Here is a 19,826-nt window from a genome sequence, read left to right as displayed (position 1 = left end):
GGGTGACGTTATAGAGGTCTATAAAATAATGAGGAGCACAGATCATCTAGATAGTCAATATCTTTTCCCAAAGGTAGGGGAATCTAAAACTAGAAGGCGTAGGTTTAAGATGAGAGGGGAGAGATACAGAAGTGCCCAGGGGGCAATTTTTTCACACAGAGGGTGCTGAGTGTCTCGAACAAGCTGCCAGAGGTAGTAGTAGAGGCGGGTACAATTTTGTCTTTTAAAAAGCATTTAGATAGCTACAATGGGCATGATGGGTGTAGAGGGGTATGGGCCAAATGCGGGCAATTGGGGTTAGCTTAGGGTTTTTTTTTTGAAAAGAAGGGCAGCATGGACAAGTTGGGCTAAAGGGCCTATTCCCAGGCTGTAAACCTCTATCGCTCTATAACTTAATTGTATTGAAAAGGAGGTAGAACAATGATAATTATACTTTACTCAAACCAGCTTAAATGAAAAGGAAGTATATATTGGAAGTAAACTAAAGCAAATAGGATAGTACACAAACGATGGGATATCCTTAAAATGGAAGTGATTTGGGAACAGAGCATCACACAGTTACATTTACAATGACAGTGTGATATGCAAATACACTGATCAATAGCACAAGTATTTTTATATTCATTTATGAGATGTGGGTGTCACTAGCTAAGCTAGCATTTGTTACTCATCCCTAATTGCCTTTGAGAAGGTGCTGGTGAATGCCCACTTGAACAGCTGCAGTCCTTCTGCTGTAGGTATGACTATTGTGCTGTCAGGAAGGAAGTTTTGACCCAAAATATAATTCCAGTTCAGGATGGTGTGTATCTTGAGGGACAAGGAGAACTTGAGTGACGGCATTCCCATGTATCTGCTGTCTTTCGAGGTGGTAGAAGTCATGGGTTTGGAAGGTACTGTTGAAGGAGGCTTGGTGAGTTGCAGCAGTGCCTGTTGTAGATAGCACACACTGCTGTGGGGTGGCATCAGTGGTGGAAGGAATTAATGTTTAAGGTGGTGAATGGAATGCACATCAAGTAGGCTTCTTTGTCCTGTATAGTGCTGAACATCTTGAATATTGTTGGAGCTGCACACTTGTAGGCCACAGGAGAGTATTCCATCACATTCCTGACTTGTGTCTCTAGGTGATGGACAGGCTTTGGGGAATCAGGAAGGTCTGTTACTTGCCACAAAATTCCCAGCCCCCGACTAGCTCTTGTAGCCACAATATTTATATGGCTGGTCCTGTTTCCAGTCAGTGGTAACCCCATTGACAATGGGGGATTCAGTGACACTGTCAATGGGAAGTGGTTAGGTTCTTGTTGTTTGGAGATGATTGTTGTCAGGCACGTCTGTGGTGTAAATACTTAAAAATGTTGTAAATAGAATTATAAATCTATTTATGAACAGTGCATACACAGGTCAATTCAAATACTTATAAAATTAATGAACACATATATCTTATTTATAAAAGCATTTATGTATAAGTACATGGTAGCAAACACAATTCCTCACAAAGACACTAAAAATTAACAATTACAAACTTTTAAGCAAAAGACAGTACCCTGATCTAACTAACAGACTGTTGCAGACTAGTACATTAATATGATGATAAACTTTCTGCCCTCGCTGTCCAACATCCAGTAGCTGTGTATAGAGGCCTGAGTTCTGTATCCACTACTTTATGCTGCAGGCTCATTGGCCTTAGAGAAGAGAATATGGCATTGAACCCTCCACCTCAGGTGGGATTGCGATCATGCCCAGTAGATAGGCTTAAAAAAGGAAAGTTACTTACAAAGCATTTTCGAATGTATTCATGTAGCTTTTGTAAAGAGCCATCACCTGTTAGAGATGAATTATGCCACTTACTGAAGATTATAAAATATCTGTCAATTTATATTGGTTTATGTTTGGGGAAAGAAAATCAGCAAATCATAATTTTTGTATCAGTCACTTGATTTTTAAGATTTTTTTGTGGTTTATGGGAAAGTGGGTTGACAATATTTTCAAGTTTTGACTGGCAGTGTAAAACACTAATGGACAAGAGATGGGCAGGCTTTATTGCCACAGGCTTTGGGATCCCAACACCAGGGTCTGAACCCCAAACCGTGTGGAGAACCCGGCAATGATTTTTCCCTGATTTGACCAATTGATAGGCAGAGAGTGGGCTCGCCATCCAATTGGGCAAGGCTTAGTATTGGTTCTCCAGCACTGCACAGCAGCAGGCTGCCTTTACAGAAATAAGAGAGCGAGAGAGAGAGAATATCCAAAAGTGGGAGAACCTGCTGTCCAACTTCTTCCAAATATTAAACAAAAAATGTCCTACAACCTGGCCACTATTGTGGAGGTGGGGTTTACAGAGCAGATGAAGCCAGGCAGGCAGGAGGAAGAGGGACCCAGAATCTGCCGGGAACACTAATTTCCCAGTCTGCTGCAGGCACGCTGTCCCCAGGTAGTTGGTCTGTTCCTGATGCCTCTAGGTAAAATTCAGCTTGGCCTCCGAGAGTGGGCCTCAATTGGTCTTTAAGCACCAACAATTGGCTATCCTCTGCATGTCTACGTGGGTTTCTGCCGGGTGCTCCGGTTTCCTCCCACAGTCCAGAGATGTTCAGGTTAGGTTGATTGGGCAATTGAGCGTGGCCATAGTATCCCAGGATGTGTAGGTTGGAGGAACAGTGGGGTAAATATGAGGGGTTGTGGGGATAGGGCTTTGGGTGGGATTGTTGTCGGTGCAAACTCAGTGGGCCTGTAGGGGTTGTACGATTTCTAAGATTACACTCTGCTTGTGGGCAGGAAACTGTTCCGGCCCGCCTGCCCTCCCGTCCACCCATTCTGTCTTCGAGAAAATGTCCCGGGTGGACCCAGAATCTCGCCACCGAATTTTTAATATCTCTATGGAAAAGCAGTGAAATCTGCACTCAGAGATATTCTTCAAACTATTTTTCTGATGTTTTAACAGCTGATTCCCATCAGCATTGCCCAGACGTGGCAGCAGGTCACTCAGGTACAATTGGCACATTACCAAGTAAAAAGACACAAGTATTGTTTGAACAAGTAACATGAGCCTTCTCACCTCAAAGTAAATAATGAGCCTGGTTAGCATGTACTTTTCAACGTTTTGTGGTAAAACAGCTCGTAAAGTTTACAGTGAGTCCAGTGTTTTAAATTAAATTACGGCTCTCCTAAAAACATCAGAAGCATGAGCTGATCACACGGTCCTTTGAGCCTGCTCAACATTGCCCCTCAGGTCTGGACTGAATGATTTTAAAAAAATATACAAACACATGAATCAGGAGTAGGCCATTCTAGCCTGCCCCGCCATTTGGTAAGATCATGGCTGATCTGATTGTGGCTTCTCTATTCCTCTCTGCCCCCTAAATTTTGTCTTTGCTGCCAAATAAGAATCTACTTAATTCAGCCAGCAAAATGTTCAATGAAAAGTTAAAGGTTTTAAAGTTTATTTATTAGTCATAAATAGTCTTACATTAACACTGCAATGGAGTTATTGTGAAATTCCAATAATTCTGTCTCCAGTGCTCTCTGGGGAAGGGAATTCCACAAATTGCGACCCTCAGAGAAAACGTCTCTCCTCGTTGCTATCTTAAATGGGAGAGAACTTGCTTTTAAACTGTCTCTCCCACAAGGGAAAACATCCTGATATAATGTGCTGCCCCACCCCTGCAGCATGTTTCTCGGTGCTGGGAGGTAGCCTGCCATTGGTCGGCAGTGGGATCTTTTGATTCTGCCTCTGTCAATGGGATTTCCCATTGAATCCTACCCATGCCACTTGGAAACCTATGGCAGGGGTGAGCTGTTGGCGGGACAATCTTTGGAAGATCCCTTGGGTGAGCAAATCCCACCCTCAATTATAAATACACTTCTCCAAAATATTGTAGGTGGATGATTTGCGTAGGCCCACAATGAAGTGTTAATAACATTAGGCCACAACAATGTATCTGAGAAGCTACAAGGCCTGCAGGAACATTGCAATTTGAACTCCTGGTTAAGAATTCAGTGGCCGAAATTTTCTGGCTGTTCATGCCAGATCCTACCGACGGGAGTATCCCCACCACGGGTGTCGTGGTGGCATGGGGGTGCAGTTAGTGGAAAATTCTGTTGTCAGCAGTGGGATCAGAAGATCCCAACACCTCCAGTCGCGAGAAACACATTGTGGGGGTAGCGGGGAGGCTGAGAATCCCCCTCCAATGTATTCGCACACTTGAGTGAAACTGCTGCTCTCTGCTGCGATATCCCTGAAAGAGAGGGAAGGAAATGCTAATACTACAATGGTGATAGGAAAACATGGACTCTTGAACTGTTAACAGATGTTTCCTTACACATTGTCCAACAGTAGCTTTGGGATGGCTGAGCTTTGAATTCACACTGTGCTGTTTGTTAATGAACACTCAGGATGTACAGTTTGTAATCTTGGGACTCATTTTGAATATTTGATGAAGCTCAGATAGAAAGCAGATGTTTATATTTATTTTAATCAATCTTTTGAAATGCTCTTTTTTTTCATGTGACTGAAGGATTATTAGAAAGTATTTATGTTCCTCAGTTCAGCTCTGCTATTAATTGTATTTACTAGATGTTATTTCTTCCAGGTTCCTTAATTCTTCTTGTTCATAAGATTTTTTTTACACTTAGCCAATTTAGATTTAGCCGGTCAGGCCTGCTCCACCATCCAAACAGATTAAGGCTGATCATTCACCTCTTCAACCATTTCTCTCACTATCCTGATATACCTCGATATCATTATTATCCAGAAATCTTATTGATTTCTGCTTTGAACATGGTCAGTGATTGAGGTTCCACAGCCTCTGGTTACAGAATTCCAAAGATTCCCCACCCTCTGAGTGAAGAAGTTCCTCCTCATCTTAGTCTTAAAGATATGAGATGCTAATGGGGACTGACAGGGTTTTAAGTTTGAAGTTTATTCATTAGTATCATGAGTAGGCTTATATTAACACTGCAATGATGTTACTGTGAAAGTCCCTTAGTTGCCACACTCTGGCACCTGTTCGGGTACATTGAGGGAGAATTTAGCGTGGCCAATGCATCTAACCAGCACGTCTTTCGGACTGTGGGAGGAAACCGGAACACCCGGATGAAACCTGCACAGACACTGAGAAAGCTTGCAGACTCTGCACAGACAGTGACCCAAGCTGGGAATCGAACCCAGGCACTGTGAGGCAGCAGTGCTAACCACTGTGCTACCATGCCACCCTATTGCTATCAGTTGACATGAGGATTTGAACTCCAGTCTTGCGAATGAATATTCAGCTCTCAAGTACTAAAGAACCCAATGTGAAAATTGTATTGACAGCTTCACCTTCAAGTAAAGTTTTAGGATGAACAATGAACAAAGAAAAGTATAGCACAAGAACAGGCCCTTCAGCCCTCCAACCCTCCATGCTGATCATGATGCTCTAACTAAACTAAAAAAAACTTCTGCTCTTACTCGGTCTGTATCCCTCCATTCCCTCCCTATTCATGTACCCATCCAGATGCCTCTTAAATGTTGCTAATGTGCCTGCTTCCACCACCTCCTCTGGCAGCATGTTCTAGGCACCCACGCTCTCTGCATTAAAAAACGTCCCTTAAACTTGCCCCCTCTCTCCTTGAACCTGTGCTCCAAAGTTCAAGGTCACTTTGTTCACTTCAAATAATTCTGAGAAAGAAGAAAAAGATTTACGCATTGATAAAATAGCAAAGTGCCTCTGGACGTACATTTATCTGGATAGCCTTGACACTACAGAAAGAAGCAGGAAGGATAAGTACTAAAGGAGAGTCATATTGGACTCGAAACATGGATTCTGGCTCGGATTCTCCAGCCCCGCCCGCCAGCAGGATCCTCCGGCCCTACTGAAGATGGTGGACTTTTGACTGGTATCGGCAACACTTGCCTTACTGGGATAAAAAGATCTCAGCCTCTTTGTCTTTCTCCACAGACGCTGCAGGATCTGCTGAGTTTTTCACCATTTTCCATTTTTAAGTCTCCAGCAGACACATTATTTTGCTTTATTTAACTAGAAAAGATGCCCTGATAATTGAATAAACAGCACATATATTTATCTACATAGAGTTTTTGGTACAATTTATCTGCCTAAGCTATGTCATAGCAATTTGAATACAATTTGCAGGAGTAGAATAGTATAGGAATATGTGACAATTATCCCAGTATCATAAAAATGTTTACAGATTCAGCACTTTTGCTGATACGCTTTTTCAAAAAATGGAATTTGTTTCTGGGGGAAGGAAAGGCCATATCATATTGATCTGTTTTCATGTCTTAAAGAGGTTACTAGTTTGGTGGATAAACCTGGCCCAGAAGTCATCATATGGGTAGATTTGCAGAAGGCTTTTGATAAGCTGCCACACAATAGGTTACTCCACAAAATATGATCTTGTGAAAGTTCTGAAAAGCTGATAGATAGGACGCTGTATTCCAGTAGGTGGAAAGTGGTTATTAAAGGTTGTAGATTAGCTTGGAAACTGGTGTTAAAACCATTACTTCATCAGTGACCTAGATTAACTGGGGGAGTGGTTCTCAATTTTGATGATGATTCTAAGATTGCTGAGTGGTAGCACCATGGGTAAAAATAACCTACTACAAATGAATCTTACCATGACGGGTAGCAGAGTCCTTGTTTGGCAAGTACCATTTAATATATATCTAAATGTAGGGTTGCACAGAGTCAGACTAGAGCAATGTGGACTTAAACCCTAAAGGGTTTAGAACTGAAGTCTGTAGAGAACCTTGTTGTTATATTGTATATTCTCCTGAGCATTGCTGCGCAGTGCTACCCAAAGCAAACAACGTCTTCAGTTTGTGATGGAAATTGTGATTTCAAAGCTTGTATTTTTTTCAGACGGGGCCTGAATGGAAAAGAGAAACAGAGAAAGGAAACTGGTCCTTCCTGTTTCCAAGGAAACTTAAGACTGAAATTGTGACCAGAAATCAGAACTTCTCAGGAGCGTGGGAATGTTTGGAAACATATAAAGAATACAAAGTTCATAGACCTATAGAAATATTACAGCATAGAAGGCGGGCATTCAGCCCATCTTTTCCATGCCAACCTGAAGCCACCCAGGTGCTCTTTCTAATCTCATCTTCCTGCATGTGGCCCTGCTACTTGCAGCACTTATGGTGCAGAACCAGGTACGTTTAAAACGAGTTTAGGGCCTCCACCATCAGCTCGGACAGCAAATTCCAGACACCACTTTCTGCAGAAAAATGTTTTTCCTAATGTTCCCTCTAATCTGCCAGTACGCTTGAATTGAGGATCCTTGGCTTTTAACTTAATGCCGAGAGAAACCGGTTCCTCCTGTCTACTCTTTCTCACAATTTTATATACCTCAATCATATCACCCCTCAGCCTTCTCTGTTCCAAGGAAAACAACTCCCACTACTCCAATCTCTCCTTGTAACTACAATTCTCCACTCCTGGCAACGTTCTAGCAAATCTCCTCTGCAATCTTTCTGGTGCAGTTATATCATTCCTGTAATGTGGTGACCAGAGCTGCACATAATACTCCAGTTGTGGCCTCACAAGTGTCTTATACCAGTTATCACCAGTTTCATCATTATATCCCTACTTTTGTATTCTATACCTCTGTCAGTGAAGGAGCATTCCATATGCCTCTTTACAACCTTATCTAACTGTGCTGCTACTTTTAGGGACCTGTGTATTTGCACACTATGGTCTCTCATTTCAGACATTTCTTCACCCAAAGGGTGCACCTGTGGAATTCATTACTGCAGGAAGTAGTTGATGCCAAAACACTGAATGTATTAAGGAGGTGGCTGGATATAGCACTTGAGGTGAATGGGGAGAAAGCAGGATTAGGTTATTGAGTTGGATGATCAGCCATGAATGGCAGAGCAAGCCGAAAGGGCCAAATGCCCTCCTCCTGCTTCTATCTTCTTTATTTCTATCTACCCCTTTCAGTATATTCCCATTTATTGTGTATTCCCTTTACTGTTTGACTTCCCTAAATCCCCAACTTTCTATCGACCTGTTGGAGAGTTTGTTTTTATAACTTACAATAACATTGAGTGCCATCCAGACCATTGTAAGCAGAGTTGAGGAAAGTTTTTTAAATTTGTTTGTGGGACATGGGCGTCGCTGGCTGGGCAGCACCTATTGTCCATCCCTAGTTGCCCATGTTCAGAGGGCGGTTGAGAGTCAACCTCATTGCTGTGGCTCTGGAGTCACTTGTAGGCCAGACTAAGTAAGGGGGGCAGATTTCTTTCCCTAAAGAACATTCGCGAACCAGATGGGTTTTTCCGACAATCAACAATGGTTTCATGGTCATCAGTAGATTCTTAATGCCAGATTTTTTTTATTGAATTCAAATTCCAACATCTGCTATGGCAGAATTCAAAACTAGGTCTGCAGAACATTAGCTGAATTTCTGGATTAATAGTCTCATAATGGTACTGCTAGGTCACTACCTCCCCGTTCCACGACATGCTATATTTTGTTGAAGTCTGTGCTGAGGAAACATGGTTTGATGTGTGCTGCTGTTGACTGGAGAACAGGTTAAATCCTAGAAGAAGAGGAACTGAAATTCTTTGTGAGGAGGATGGAGTTTTGAAGGACTTCATGACTGAGATTGATGACACATATTTGAATGGGCTGCCAAGCCAATTTGTAACTCTGTCTTAGTTGCATCAGCTGTCCAATATGTAATTTATAGTTTAGAATTGACCGCATAATGCCTGTGATTAACTGATTCTGGGATTTTAGAGTATGGGTGGTTAGCAAAGATAATATTTAGTTGGGCTCTTGTACGTTAAAAAATGTTTTTGCTTAAATGGTGGAATCTTGTGGTTGCATTCTTTCAGTAAATAAATATGATTTGGGATTCATTCTTTTATAAGAAACAAATTACTAATCTCAACTTTATTGCAGGGTTATTCATTGTAAAATAAAAGCAACATACACAGGCCTTACTCAGAATAATGTGTCCAATTTGGTTCTCTTGTGTAGTTGCTGATATATAATTTCAGTAAACAGTCACAACAAGGATGCTCAGTTTAAAACACCTGCATTAGCCAAATAGAGTTTCAAAACTGGGTCTATTTACTTTATGTAAAAAGAGTGATTTGAAATAAACAAGGTACAGAACAGTATTCATATAGATGGATTATTTGGCAGCAGTGTCAGAAACCAAAGGGAACAAGACTTTCGGAAATTGGCAAAAGAACCAGCAGCAGCAAGAGAAGAAAATAAATTTATGCCGTGGGTTATGATCCAGAATGTACTGGTGATGGAAGCAGATTCAATAATACCTTCCAAAAGGAAATTGCATAAACACTGAAAGACAAGAAATATTGCAGGGCTGTGAAGAAAGAATAGGGTAGTGAGACCAATTGGATAGTTCTTCCACAGAGCTAGTACAGGTGCAGTGGGTCACATTGCCTCCTTCTGTGCTGCATTATCTTGTGATTTTAAATAGGTAGGATAGGGAAAACCAGGGATCATGAATATGAGGTATGTAAGAGTTCAGTAAGGTTTTATATCTGGGGATTTTGTCGTACCACACATCCCTGCCTTCTCCCCAAAGAGGTGGTACAGTGGCTAGTTGCATCACAGCACCAGGGATCCCGGTTCAACACACCGATTGGGTCACTGTCTGTGCAGAGTCTGCACGTTCTCCCTGTTCCTGTGTGGGTTTCTCTGGTTTCCTTCCACAGTCCAAAAGACGTGTTGGTTAGGTGAATTGGCCATACTAAATTCTCCCTCAGTGTACCCAAGCAGGTGCTAGTGTGTGGCGACTAGGGGATTTTCACAGTAACTTCATTGCAGTGTTAATGTAAGCCAACATGTGACACTAATAAATAAATAAAGCCTTTCAATGAGCATTTGGCTGAAGCTGTGAATCCGCAATTGTTCCATGAGAGATCTGAACCAGTTTCATGGTTTGGCAGGAATCGTGGAGTATCAAAGATAGTTGTCACAAATCACAATCAGTTGTGGTCTCCTGGACTAGTTTTGACCACTAGTCAAAGAAGTCATTCTGAATAAAAGCAAATTACTATGGATGCTGGAATCTGAAACCAATCTGGAAAATCTCAGCAGATCTGGCAGTATCTGTAAAGAGAGAAAAGAGCTGACATTTCAAATGGAATTTAATGTTGGCAAGTGCGAGGTGGTCCACTTTGGTAGGAATAATGGTAGGAAGGATTATTACCTATGTGGCGAAAAACTGCAGCAGGCGACGGTGCAGAGGGACCTCGGGGTCCTTGTGCATGAGTCACAAAAACCCAGCCTGCAGGTGCAGCAGGTGGTCAGGAAGGCGAATGGGATGCTGGCCTTCATAGCGGGGGGGATTGAATATAAAAGTAGGGAGGTCTTGCTGCGGCTATATAGGGCACTGGTGAGGCCGCAGCTGGAGTACTGTGTGCAGTTTTGGGTGCTGTACTTACGCAAGGATATTTTGGCCTTGGAGGGAGTGCAGAGGAGGTTTACTAGGCTGATGCCGGAGTTGAGGGGGTTGAGCTATGAGGAGAGGCTGAATAAACTAGGCTTGTACTCGTTAGAGTTTAGAAGAATGAGGGGAGATCTCATTGAGATGTATAAGATGATGAATGGGATGGATAGGATAGAGGTGGAGAGACTCTTCCCGCTCAGAAAAGATAGTAGGACTAGGGGGCACAGCCTCAAGATAAAGGGGGGGGCGGGGCGGTTTAGAACGGAGTTGAGGAGGAACTTCTTCACTCAAAGGGTGGTGAATCTCTGGAATTCTCTGCCCGTTGAAGTGGTGGACGCTACCTCGCTAAATATTTTTAAGACGTGGGTTGATGGGTTTTTGATAAGAGAGGGGATTAAGGGTTATGGGGAGAGGGCGGGAATGTGGAACTAAGCCACAACAGATCAGCCATGATCTTATTGAATGGCGGGGCAGGCTCGAAGGGCTAGATGGCCTACTCCTGCTCCTATTTCTTATGTTCTTATGTAAGTCCAGGCAATCCTTTGTCAAAGCAGCAAAGACATTCCGAGATTTTTTATCTCCCTCAGATGACTTTCATTTTTTAATCTAGGTTTTTCCTCACCCAGGTGAGCATATGGCTGTGGGTAGGTAGGGTGTGTTGTATACCATGATGCTGTAGATGACCTGAATGATTGGGACCAGGATCAATGGATCGATCAGCTGGCCATTTTCCATCCTTTATTTCTTATGCTTACATCTTTATATTATGAATGTTTTCTTTCAAAGTAGACATCAAACATTTAAGTTGTTTTCAGTAACGAAAAAGATTTTGTCAGGTGACGGGGAAACTAAGATCTGTAAAAATTTTCAAATAATTTTAAACACGTGTCAGTTTTTTAAAATCCAGTTTAAACATTTATTTATTTTAAAGGAACTATTGTGGATCGAATTTTGAGATTTCTCTCAACATGTGCGCACCCCCAATATATGTGTTCCCAAATCCACTAAATTTAAATCTGGATGGGAAGACCCATGGTCGAACTTTGTATCCCCACAACAAAATGGGTAAATAATGCCCACTTAAGGGCCTGATCCCACTGCCACCAATAGTAATCTAGCAACAGGTCGCCCTGTTGCCATGCAGGTAGCACGACAAGCTCCTGGAGGAGAGGTAGGTTCCCCATTCAAAGGGGCCTGACGTCATACGGGGTGGTGGGGGCTGCTAACAGCCAACCCCCTTGCTGCCAACCTATCTCGATTCCTTTCCCCACAACCGACCGCCCACAAAACCCCTCGTGTCATAACTTATCTGTGGTCTGGGTCGCTTCTCAATCCTAAGCCTCAGCTAGGTGTCATTCTCTGCCCCACTGGTGACACTGCTGAGAAAAGGAGCTGGCAGAATCTGATATCATCCCCTAACTGCCCCCACCCAACTCCCTGCTGTATTTCCCACATTGATTTTTTTTTTGCTTAAAATGTAGAAACTGTAACTAAAATATTATAAATCTGATGCACAGTTTAAGAATTTTTCAGCTTATAGATACAAATAGTTACGGTTGTACCACAAGTCTGGTCAAATGTAGAGTGTGTTAAAATTTCTTTGAATGTAGACAGGCAGAAAGATTGGTTGTAAAATTTGTGTTCTGTCTGTGTTATTTATCACTGATTGCAGTTTTTTAATACAGTGGGAATGTGGATTTGCATCAGCAGGTTTATATCAAAAAACAGCCTGTACATAGTGCTGCATTGGTTATGTATACGTTTTCATTGTGGAACAAAAACTGGCACCAGTGTATAACAGGTGGCCAATTCAGCATCACCTCATTTGCACAATTGCCAAAGGTTAAAATTAGCCCCATGCTTCCTTAACCCAATTAGTTCTTCTCTCAGTACCTCCCATCCAATCTTTGAACCAGGTCAGTCGACAGACGGGGTGCTGCATCTGTTGCCCCTGTCACTGCATTCACACACTGCCGCAGAACAAGGGATACACAGTTCCTACAACCCACTCACATTGAAAATGGTAGCCTCAGAAGAAGAGTAGGAGGTTATTCAATTTGTTTTGTTTAATTGTACCACTGTGTTGGTGAAATTGTGATCCAGTGACAGAGAGCACAAACTTCCCTGGGACTGCACATCACTGCCACAACTCACATTCAAATGATTGTTAGAAAAACATAGGTGTACTGCCTGAAATATTTCTGTCCCTATAAGTTGGGGCAGGCTCAGAATGGAAAATAAGATTTAACAGTTCTTTTAATAAATAAGTAGGTGAAAAAACTCTCAAACTATTAAATTAAACTAATAGCTGAATGTAAAAATAAAATGAGCTGTACTGCTCTATTATCGATTGACCTTATGAAGAACCAAAAAGGCATTATAGATACATGTCAAGATGGCCTCAGCACAAGAAAAATTACAACATAACTTTATTGACATGTTTTCAGATGCTTTCTACTTTCCAAGAAAACATTGCTAGTATATCCTTTCCCCAAAATTGGATCTCCCAGATTCTCTATTGTTATAGAATTCCTTTTATAAGCTGTCGTATAACATGGTACCTAATCCTACACATTTATTAAGCATTGTTCTATTATACCATTCTAGTAATTAGGTGTGCTAATACCCATACAATGAGGGGGGCCTGCTGATCTCCCTGGCATGCTTCTTTACATTTTGTAATCCACGAATTACTGTGCGTAAGGCACTTGAAAAAGGAAATGATAATAGAAAATGCTGGAAAAACTCAACAGATCTGCCAGCATCTGGGGAGAGAGGAACGTTTAATGTTTTGAGTCAGTATGACTCTTTTTCAGAGGTTTAAAAACAAACTTGGCTTAAGAAGTGAATATGTTTGAACAAAGTTACAGGAAAAAAAGTCCAACAAAAGAGTTGGTCACCAGAGCTTCTGTAAGCGTTACAAAACAAAATCTTTCCAAAGACTATTTAAGAGCCCCTGCATCCATGGAACTTCCTTTGCTGGCATTCCAAGAAAGGTATGCCAAATGTAAAAGAGCAAATCTGGCACACAAGTGCCACTGAACAGTGCGAGATGTTCGTTTGAATATTTTTGCAGAAAACCTGAAGCCTTAATGAGGCTCACACCAGAAATAGATGCAAGTACTTCAGCTCATTATAAATAGAAGCATACAGAATCTTAAGCAGAGGAAGTTATAGTTATCCTGATCCAAGTTCAGCACCAGTTGTGGATCTGCCTATCAGAAATGTAGAAATGCACAATCCCTGCAATTAATCAATAATCATTTAGATTTACATAAATCTATTTCTGATTGATAAAATTGTTGATGGGAATATTTATACATTTTAGACAAGCATTTGGCACCACATCTACAAACATTCAATCCCTCCACCATTGACACTTAGTAGCAGCAATGTGTACTATCTGTGGAATACACTGCAGTAATTCAGTAAAGATCCTTTGACAGCACCTTCCAAACGCACAACCACTTGCATCTAGAAGGAAAAGGGCAGCAGAGACATGGGAACACCACCACCTGCAAGTTCCCCTCCAAACCACTCACCGTCCTGACTTGGAAATATTTCGCCATTTCTTCGCAGTTGCTGGGTCAAAATCCTGGAATTCCCTCCCTAATGGGTCAACCCACAGCACGTGGACTGCAGCTATTCAAGAAGGCAGGTCACCACCACCACCTTCTCAAGGACAACTAAGGATGAGCAATAAATGCTGGCCAGCCAGTCAGCGACGCCCATGCCCCACGAATGAATAAAACAAAAGCCACTAGAGATCACTATTAAGTCACTTTTACCCTGTGGCTATCCTTCTTTTCAATGTGTTTTCCTTCCTGATTCATATCTTGGTATTGTTCATGAATGCAAGTCACCTTTAACATCTAACAGAAGCAGCCATACTTCAGAAATTACAGTGATGAGTATTATTAGTAGGTTGTGCAAGCATAAGAACAGAGTGTATTAGCTGTGTCAGATCCTGCCCTTACATGAAGTCCATGAAAGAATACTTCCTAGCATGGACCCCTAAATAACAATCATAGAGTCATAGAGATTTACAGCATGGAAACAGGCCCTATTTCTTTTTTAAAACCCCTAAGCTAATCCCAATTGCCCACATTTGGCCCATATTCCGCTATACCCATTGTACCAATGTAACTATCTAAATGCTTTTTAAAAGACAAAATTGTATCCACCTCTACTACTACCTATAGAAGCTTGTTCCTGATACCACCCTCTATATGGAAAAAATTGCCCCTCTGGACACTTTTGTATCTCTCCCCTCTCACCTTAAACCTACGCCCTCTAGTTTTAGACTCCTCTACCTTTGGGAAAAGATATTGACTATCTGGCTGATCTGTGCCCCTCATTATTTTTGAGACCTCTATAAGATCACCCCTCAGCCTCTTACGCACCAGAGAAAAATGTCCCAGTCTATCCAGCCTCTCCTTGTAACACAAACCATCAAGTCCTGGTAGCATCCTGGTAAATTGTTTCTGCACTCTGTCTAGTTTAATAATATCTTTTCTATAATAGGGTGACCAGAATTGCACATAGTATTCCAAGTGTGGCCTTACCAATGTCTTGTACAACTTTAACAAGACATCCCAACTCCTGTATTCAATGTTCTGACTGATGAAACCAAGCATGCCTAATGCCTTCTTCACCACTCTTGTCCACCTGTGACTCCACTTTCAAGGAGCTATGAACATGTACCTCTAGATTTCTTTGTTCTGTAACTCTCCCCAACATCCTACCATTAACTGAGTAAGTCCTACCCTGGTTCAGTCTACCAAAATGCATTATTTTGTATTTGTCTAAATTAAACTCCATCTGCCATTTGTCAGCCCACTGGCTCAATTGATCACAATTCCATTGCAATTGGAGATGACTTTCTTCACTGTCCGCTATGCCACCAATCTTAGTATCACCTGCAAACTTACTAACCATGCTTCCTATATTCTCATCCAACCTTGGGGAATTTTCCACTCCATAGTAGTCAATTAGATCCCATATTACAATCCTAACTAAGGTCATCAACTTCAGCACAAACCAGATATTAAGCTAAGGGCTGTCCTGATCTTTATAGTTTACCTTGGGAGGTATATGTATCCACTAAAAATCAAAGAATGTACAGTACTTTAACGAAAAAAAATCACTTTTTATAAAAATCCCTATGAATTTCGATTGCAAAGTTTGGAAAAGTAATGATAGCGTTTGCCAGCAAGGCTCAATCATAAAGGCAAAATGCTGCAGGTGCTGGTTTTTGAAATAAAAACAGAAAATGCTGGAAGAACTCAGCAGGTCTGACAGCATTTGATAACTCTTGGAGTCATTTTTGACTTGAAATGTTAGCCCTATTCTTTTTCCACAGATACTGTCAGACCTGCTAAGATTTTCAGCATTTTCTGTACTTGTTTCAATCATTTATGTCCGCACTGAATATTCTTTTCTCCTGTCCAATGATCACTCTGGTATATCTTGTTGAATGGCGGGGCAGACTCGAAGGGCTAGATGGCCTACTCCTGCTCCTATTTCTTATGTTCTTATTTTTAGAAACATACTGAGTATAGAACAGTATCTGAGCTAGTTTATCTTTTTATCTCTACAGCATCATCAATCCTGAAAAGGGAGAAGCGGATGAGGACAAAGAATGTTCGCTTTGACTACGTGACTGTCTATTACTTCACACGGAGACAGGGCTTCACTAGTGTCCCCAGCCAGGGTGGCAGCACACTGGGTATGTCCAATCGACACAAATGTGTACGACAGTACACACTGGGGGAATTTGCCTTGGAGCAAGAGAGACTCCATGGAGAGATGCTGAAAGAGCACCTGAAGGAGGAAAAACTCAACTCACTGAAATTGAAGGTAAGATGACTCCGCACTCTGTTATCCACACTCGGAAACACTTAGAGCTGACAGTGGTGAGTACAGCCTCAATTCAGACCACAAAATGTGGAGCTTATGGTTTTAAAATTCCACGGACTTATTTGTCAAGTTTGACTGGAGGCAGTGCCTTGATGAATTTCAATTTTGATACTGATTAGTAATGGTAATCTAGTAAGCCCTGAAATTCCTGGGTTAGCGAAGGCTCCAAGTCAGCAATTGCAAATATGCTTGGTGAGAATTTTTGAGAGGACTGATGTATGCCTTGTTCCATTGAGAAGTGCCATGGTGTAAATTCTAATGAATTGGAAGATGCAAATAGAGTTCCTCTCAGAAGTTGTGACGGTGAAATGGGAGAAGCTCAGGGAAAGTTATTACCAATGTCTGCCTCCAGCACTAATTCTGGAAGTTAATTTCACAACCCTCAATGTGAAAAAGCTACTTCTGCTTTCTGTCCTAAATCTCTTAGGATTAAATCATGAATCTGTGGCCCTCATTCTGAATTCTTACATTATTCAAAACATGTGAACTGCAAAGGCTTCTCTTTTTCCCAAATATGCATCTCATTTGCAATGATGAGTTTTACTACTTGAGTGTATAATGTGCTGGGATTCATTTATATGGCCTGTTATTCATCTGCAGGTATTATCTTTGCTGACCCAACAAAGCCAATTAAGTAGTTACAAGAGGGCCTTGGGGTTTATGGCTATCGCATCCCCGGCTGTTTCATTGCAAATGTCTCATTTTGCTGCATGTGATTGTTTGTTTCTTTCTTAGTCGCCCAAAAAAGGCATCTCTCTGTTCTCAAATGTGAAGTTGCAGAGCTTCCACGCGTCTCTGAAAGTTGCATGCTTGGTTTTTCCCTTGTGTTGCAAATCTCGTCCAAGAGCTTGTATAATTGTTTAACCAGCTCTAGATATGTGACCTCTAGTGAATAGAATTCATATTCTTATTCCACAAATATTATTGAAATTAGCTGAGTCCAAAGACGTGCAAGTTAGGTGGATTGGCCATACTAAATTGCCCCTTAATATAGGTTAGATGGATCAGCCATGTGTGGGGTTACAGGTATGGGGCAAAGGGGAAGGTCTGGATGAGATATTCTGTCGAAGTGTCTCTGTAGACTTGATAGGCTGAATGGCTTCCTTCTGCACTGTAGGAATTCTGTGATTCTATGTATTCCTGAGTGAATTGAGATCTTTGGATATTAGTGAGTGCAAGTCTTGTAGAACTGCAATTATTCTGATTCACTGGGGATCCATGAATTTATATGCTTATGGTCTTTAAAAGGTCATTTGCTTAGGTTTCACCAAATTAATCCTAAATATAGCACCCACAGCAATGCATCCAATTGGAATGCCATCAAACTATTAACTGATGAATTTTTAAACAGCAATTTGAAAAGTTAAAAGTGCTAGACTGTCTAAGCATTAAGGTCACTGTTTTTATAAGCAGTATTTTTGGAAGCATATAAAGCCTGAGAAGTCAGACCATATTCAAGTGACGTGATGATGAGCTTTGACACCACTGTGTTTGCAAAACTGAGCTTGGCAAACTTTGTAAATTAGTGCATCAACACCAGATAAAGGAAGTGGCCACAAAAGCTGCACAGTGGTTAGCGCTGCTGCCCCAAAGCGCCAGGGCCCTGGATTCCATTCCCTGCTTGGGTCACATCTGTGTGGAATTTGCACATTCTCTCTGTGTCTGCGTAGGTTTCTGCTGAATGCTCTGGTTTCCTCCCACACTCCAAAGATGTGCAGGTTAGGTAAATTGGCTGTGCTCAATTCTCCCTCAGTGTATCGAACAAGTGCTAGAGTGTGGTGATTAAGGGATTTTCACAGTAACTTCATTGCAGTGTGAATGTAAGCCTACAAGTGACAATAATAAATAAACGTTAAAAATCCAACTGGTTGGCTGATGTCCTTCACTCTTAATAGTAAATATTGGAATTGGTTTAACAAACAACGAATTAGTTCCATTTGTATAAAATAAATGCCACATCAACTCATTGAATTGAAAGCACCACAGTAGGTCTAACTGTTCAGTCAGTTTTGCACAGGCAATTGAGTAATCACAGTGCTAGTGAACGTAAAATGAATTTGCATTGATCTAACTGCAATTTATCATCAGTATTGCTTCTTGGATCTACTGCAGTGTCACTGTTGTATAATATAATTTTATGCTTTTACTATCAGATGTCCACATATATTAGGTCAATAGAAAAGTGATTGCAGAGAACATGCATTTGGGTGGATTTTCTCTACCTGGTCTTCAAACTAATATAACAAGTAGTCATAAGCCATTTGTTCTAGTTCTGGGTATTAAGTAGCACGAGCATGCCTGGGAGGAAATTGTGAAAAATGTAGACTGAATAAAGACGTTACATCATGGATTATAAATACAATCATTAAAAACTTAGGATGTAGTGAAACCCAAGAGACTCATGGCTTTAGAGCAGTCATTGTCCTGCTTTCTGCTGCCCAGACAAGTATAATTTTTATTTCATCCTGGCAGTAGCCCACAGCTTGAAAGCTTTGCTGTTGCAACAGCCGCTGCTTGTTGTATTGGTAGTTTAAAAAATATATTTCCTTTATTCAGCATGTGTTTTGAGAATTTGTGCATTTGTTATTGGAGGTAATAAGTTAATACTCCACAGAGTACTGACTTCAATAATGAGTCAAAGTACAATATCATGTTAATGCACATTGCTCCTAGATTTTACAGACGAGGTGTCTGCTGCATTTCAATTTTGACTTTGACGCTCTGGTACTTTGCTTCTATCTATTCGAGCGCATTCTTTCATAGTTTGTAAAAATTCTATATATTGCCCAATAATGTGTGCTGTTTTACCCCAAAAGAGCCAACTTTTCACCCCAGTGGAGCTGTATTTTACCCTTTCTGAAGCCACAATATCATTCTTTGTTTTCTATATTATCATGATGGAAATTATTTGTGATTTTTTTTCTATATTAGCCAATGTTCTTTCCATTCTTAAGCTCAGACACTTCTCTCCAGAATTTATTGCACTGAACAATTGTTTGCTTCCAAATACTAAACGTATATATTTTAAATTAAATATTATTATTTTGCTAATTAATGTCACTCAGTCAATAAATGTTGTAACTGCACTTGATTTTTTTTCAGTTAAGTATTGACGATACTTATCTAATCTTTTCATTTTTACCTTGTCAATATTTTCATTTGCAGCTAACAAAAAATGGCACAGTAGAGTCTGAGGAAGCCAACACACTCACATTAGATGATATTTCTGATGACGACATTGATCTAGATAATACAGAAGTTGATGACTACTTCTTCTTGCAACCATTGCCAACCAAAAAGAGAAGGGCATTATTACGGGCATCTGGGGTTAAAAAAATCGATGGAGAGGAGAAGCATGAGCTCCGTGCAATTCGTGTATCCAGGGAAGATTGTGGCTGTGATTGCCGAATATACTGTGATCCTGAGCTTTGTGCTTGCAGCCAAGCAGGGATTAAATGCCAGGTAAGTGGATAACATATGTCATTTAT

At 41.1% G+C, this 19,826-nt stretch overlaps 1 protein-coding gene across 4 annotated transcripts in view; it reads left to right on the top strand.

The window, feature by feature from the left end:
* The window catches only part of csrnp3 (cysteine-serine-rich nuclear protein 3), a 206,221-nt gene that overhangs the window by 179,624 nt on the left and 6,771 nt on the right, over nt 1-19,826 (top strand). For 3 of the 4 annotated variants that reach the window (XM_080199192.1, XM_080199194.1, XM_080199193.1), the window contains 2 exons: nt 16,019-16,278; nt 19,504-19,800. In XM_080199192.1, the coding sequence (XP_080055318.1) occupies nt 16,019-16,278; nt 19,504-19,800 (557 nt within the window). Of the gene's footprint in view, nt 1-6,952; nt 7,142-16,018; nt 16,279-19,503; nt 19,801-19,826 lie in introns of those variants that run through there. The other variant, XM_080199195.1, reaches the window with a different exon arrangement.

Source organism: Carcharhinus amblyrhynchos, chromosome 11, assembly GCF_965287045.1.
Source record: "Carcharhinus amblyrhynchos chromosome 11, sCarAmb.v2.hapA, whole genome shotgun sequence".
In the NCBI taxonomy this organism is placed as follows: domain Eukaryota; kingdom Metazoa; phylum Chordata; class Chondrichthyes; order Carcharhiniformes; family Carcharhinidae; genus Carcharhinus; species Carcharhinus amblyrhynchos.
This window is presented reverse-complemented; position numbering and strand designations above follow the sequence as displayed.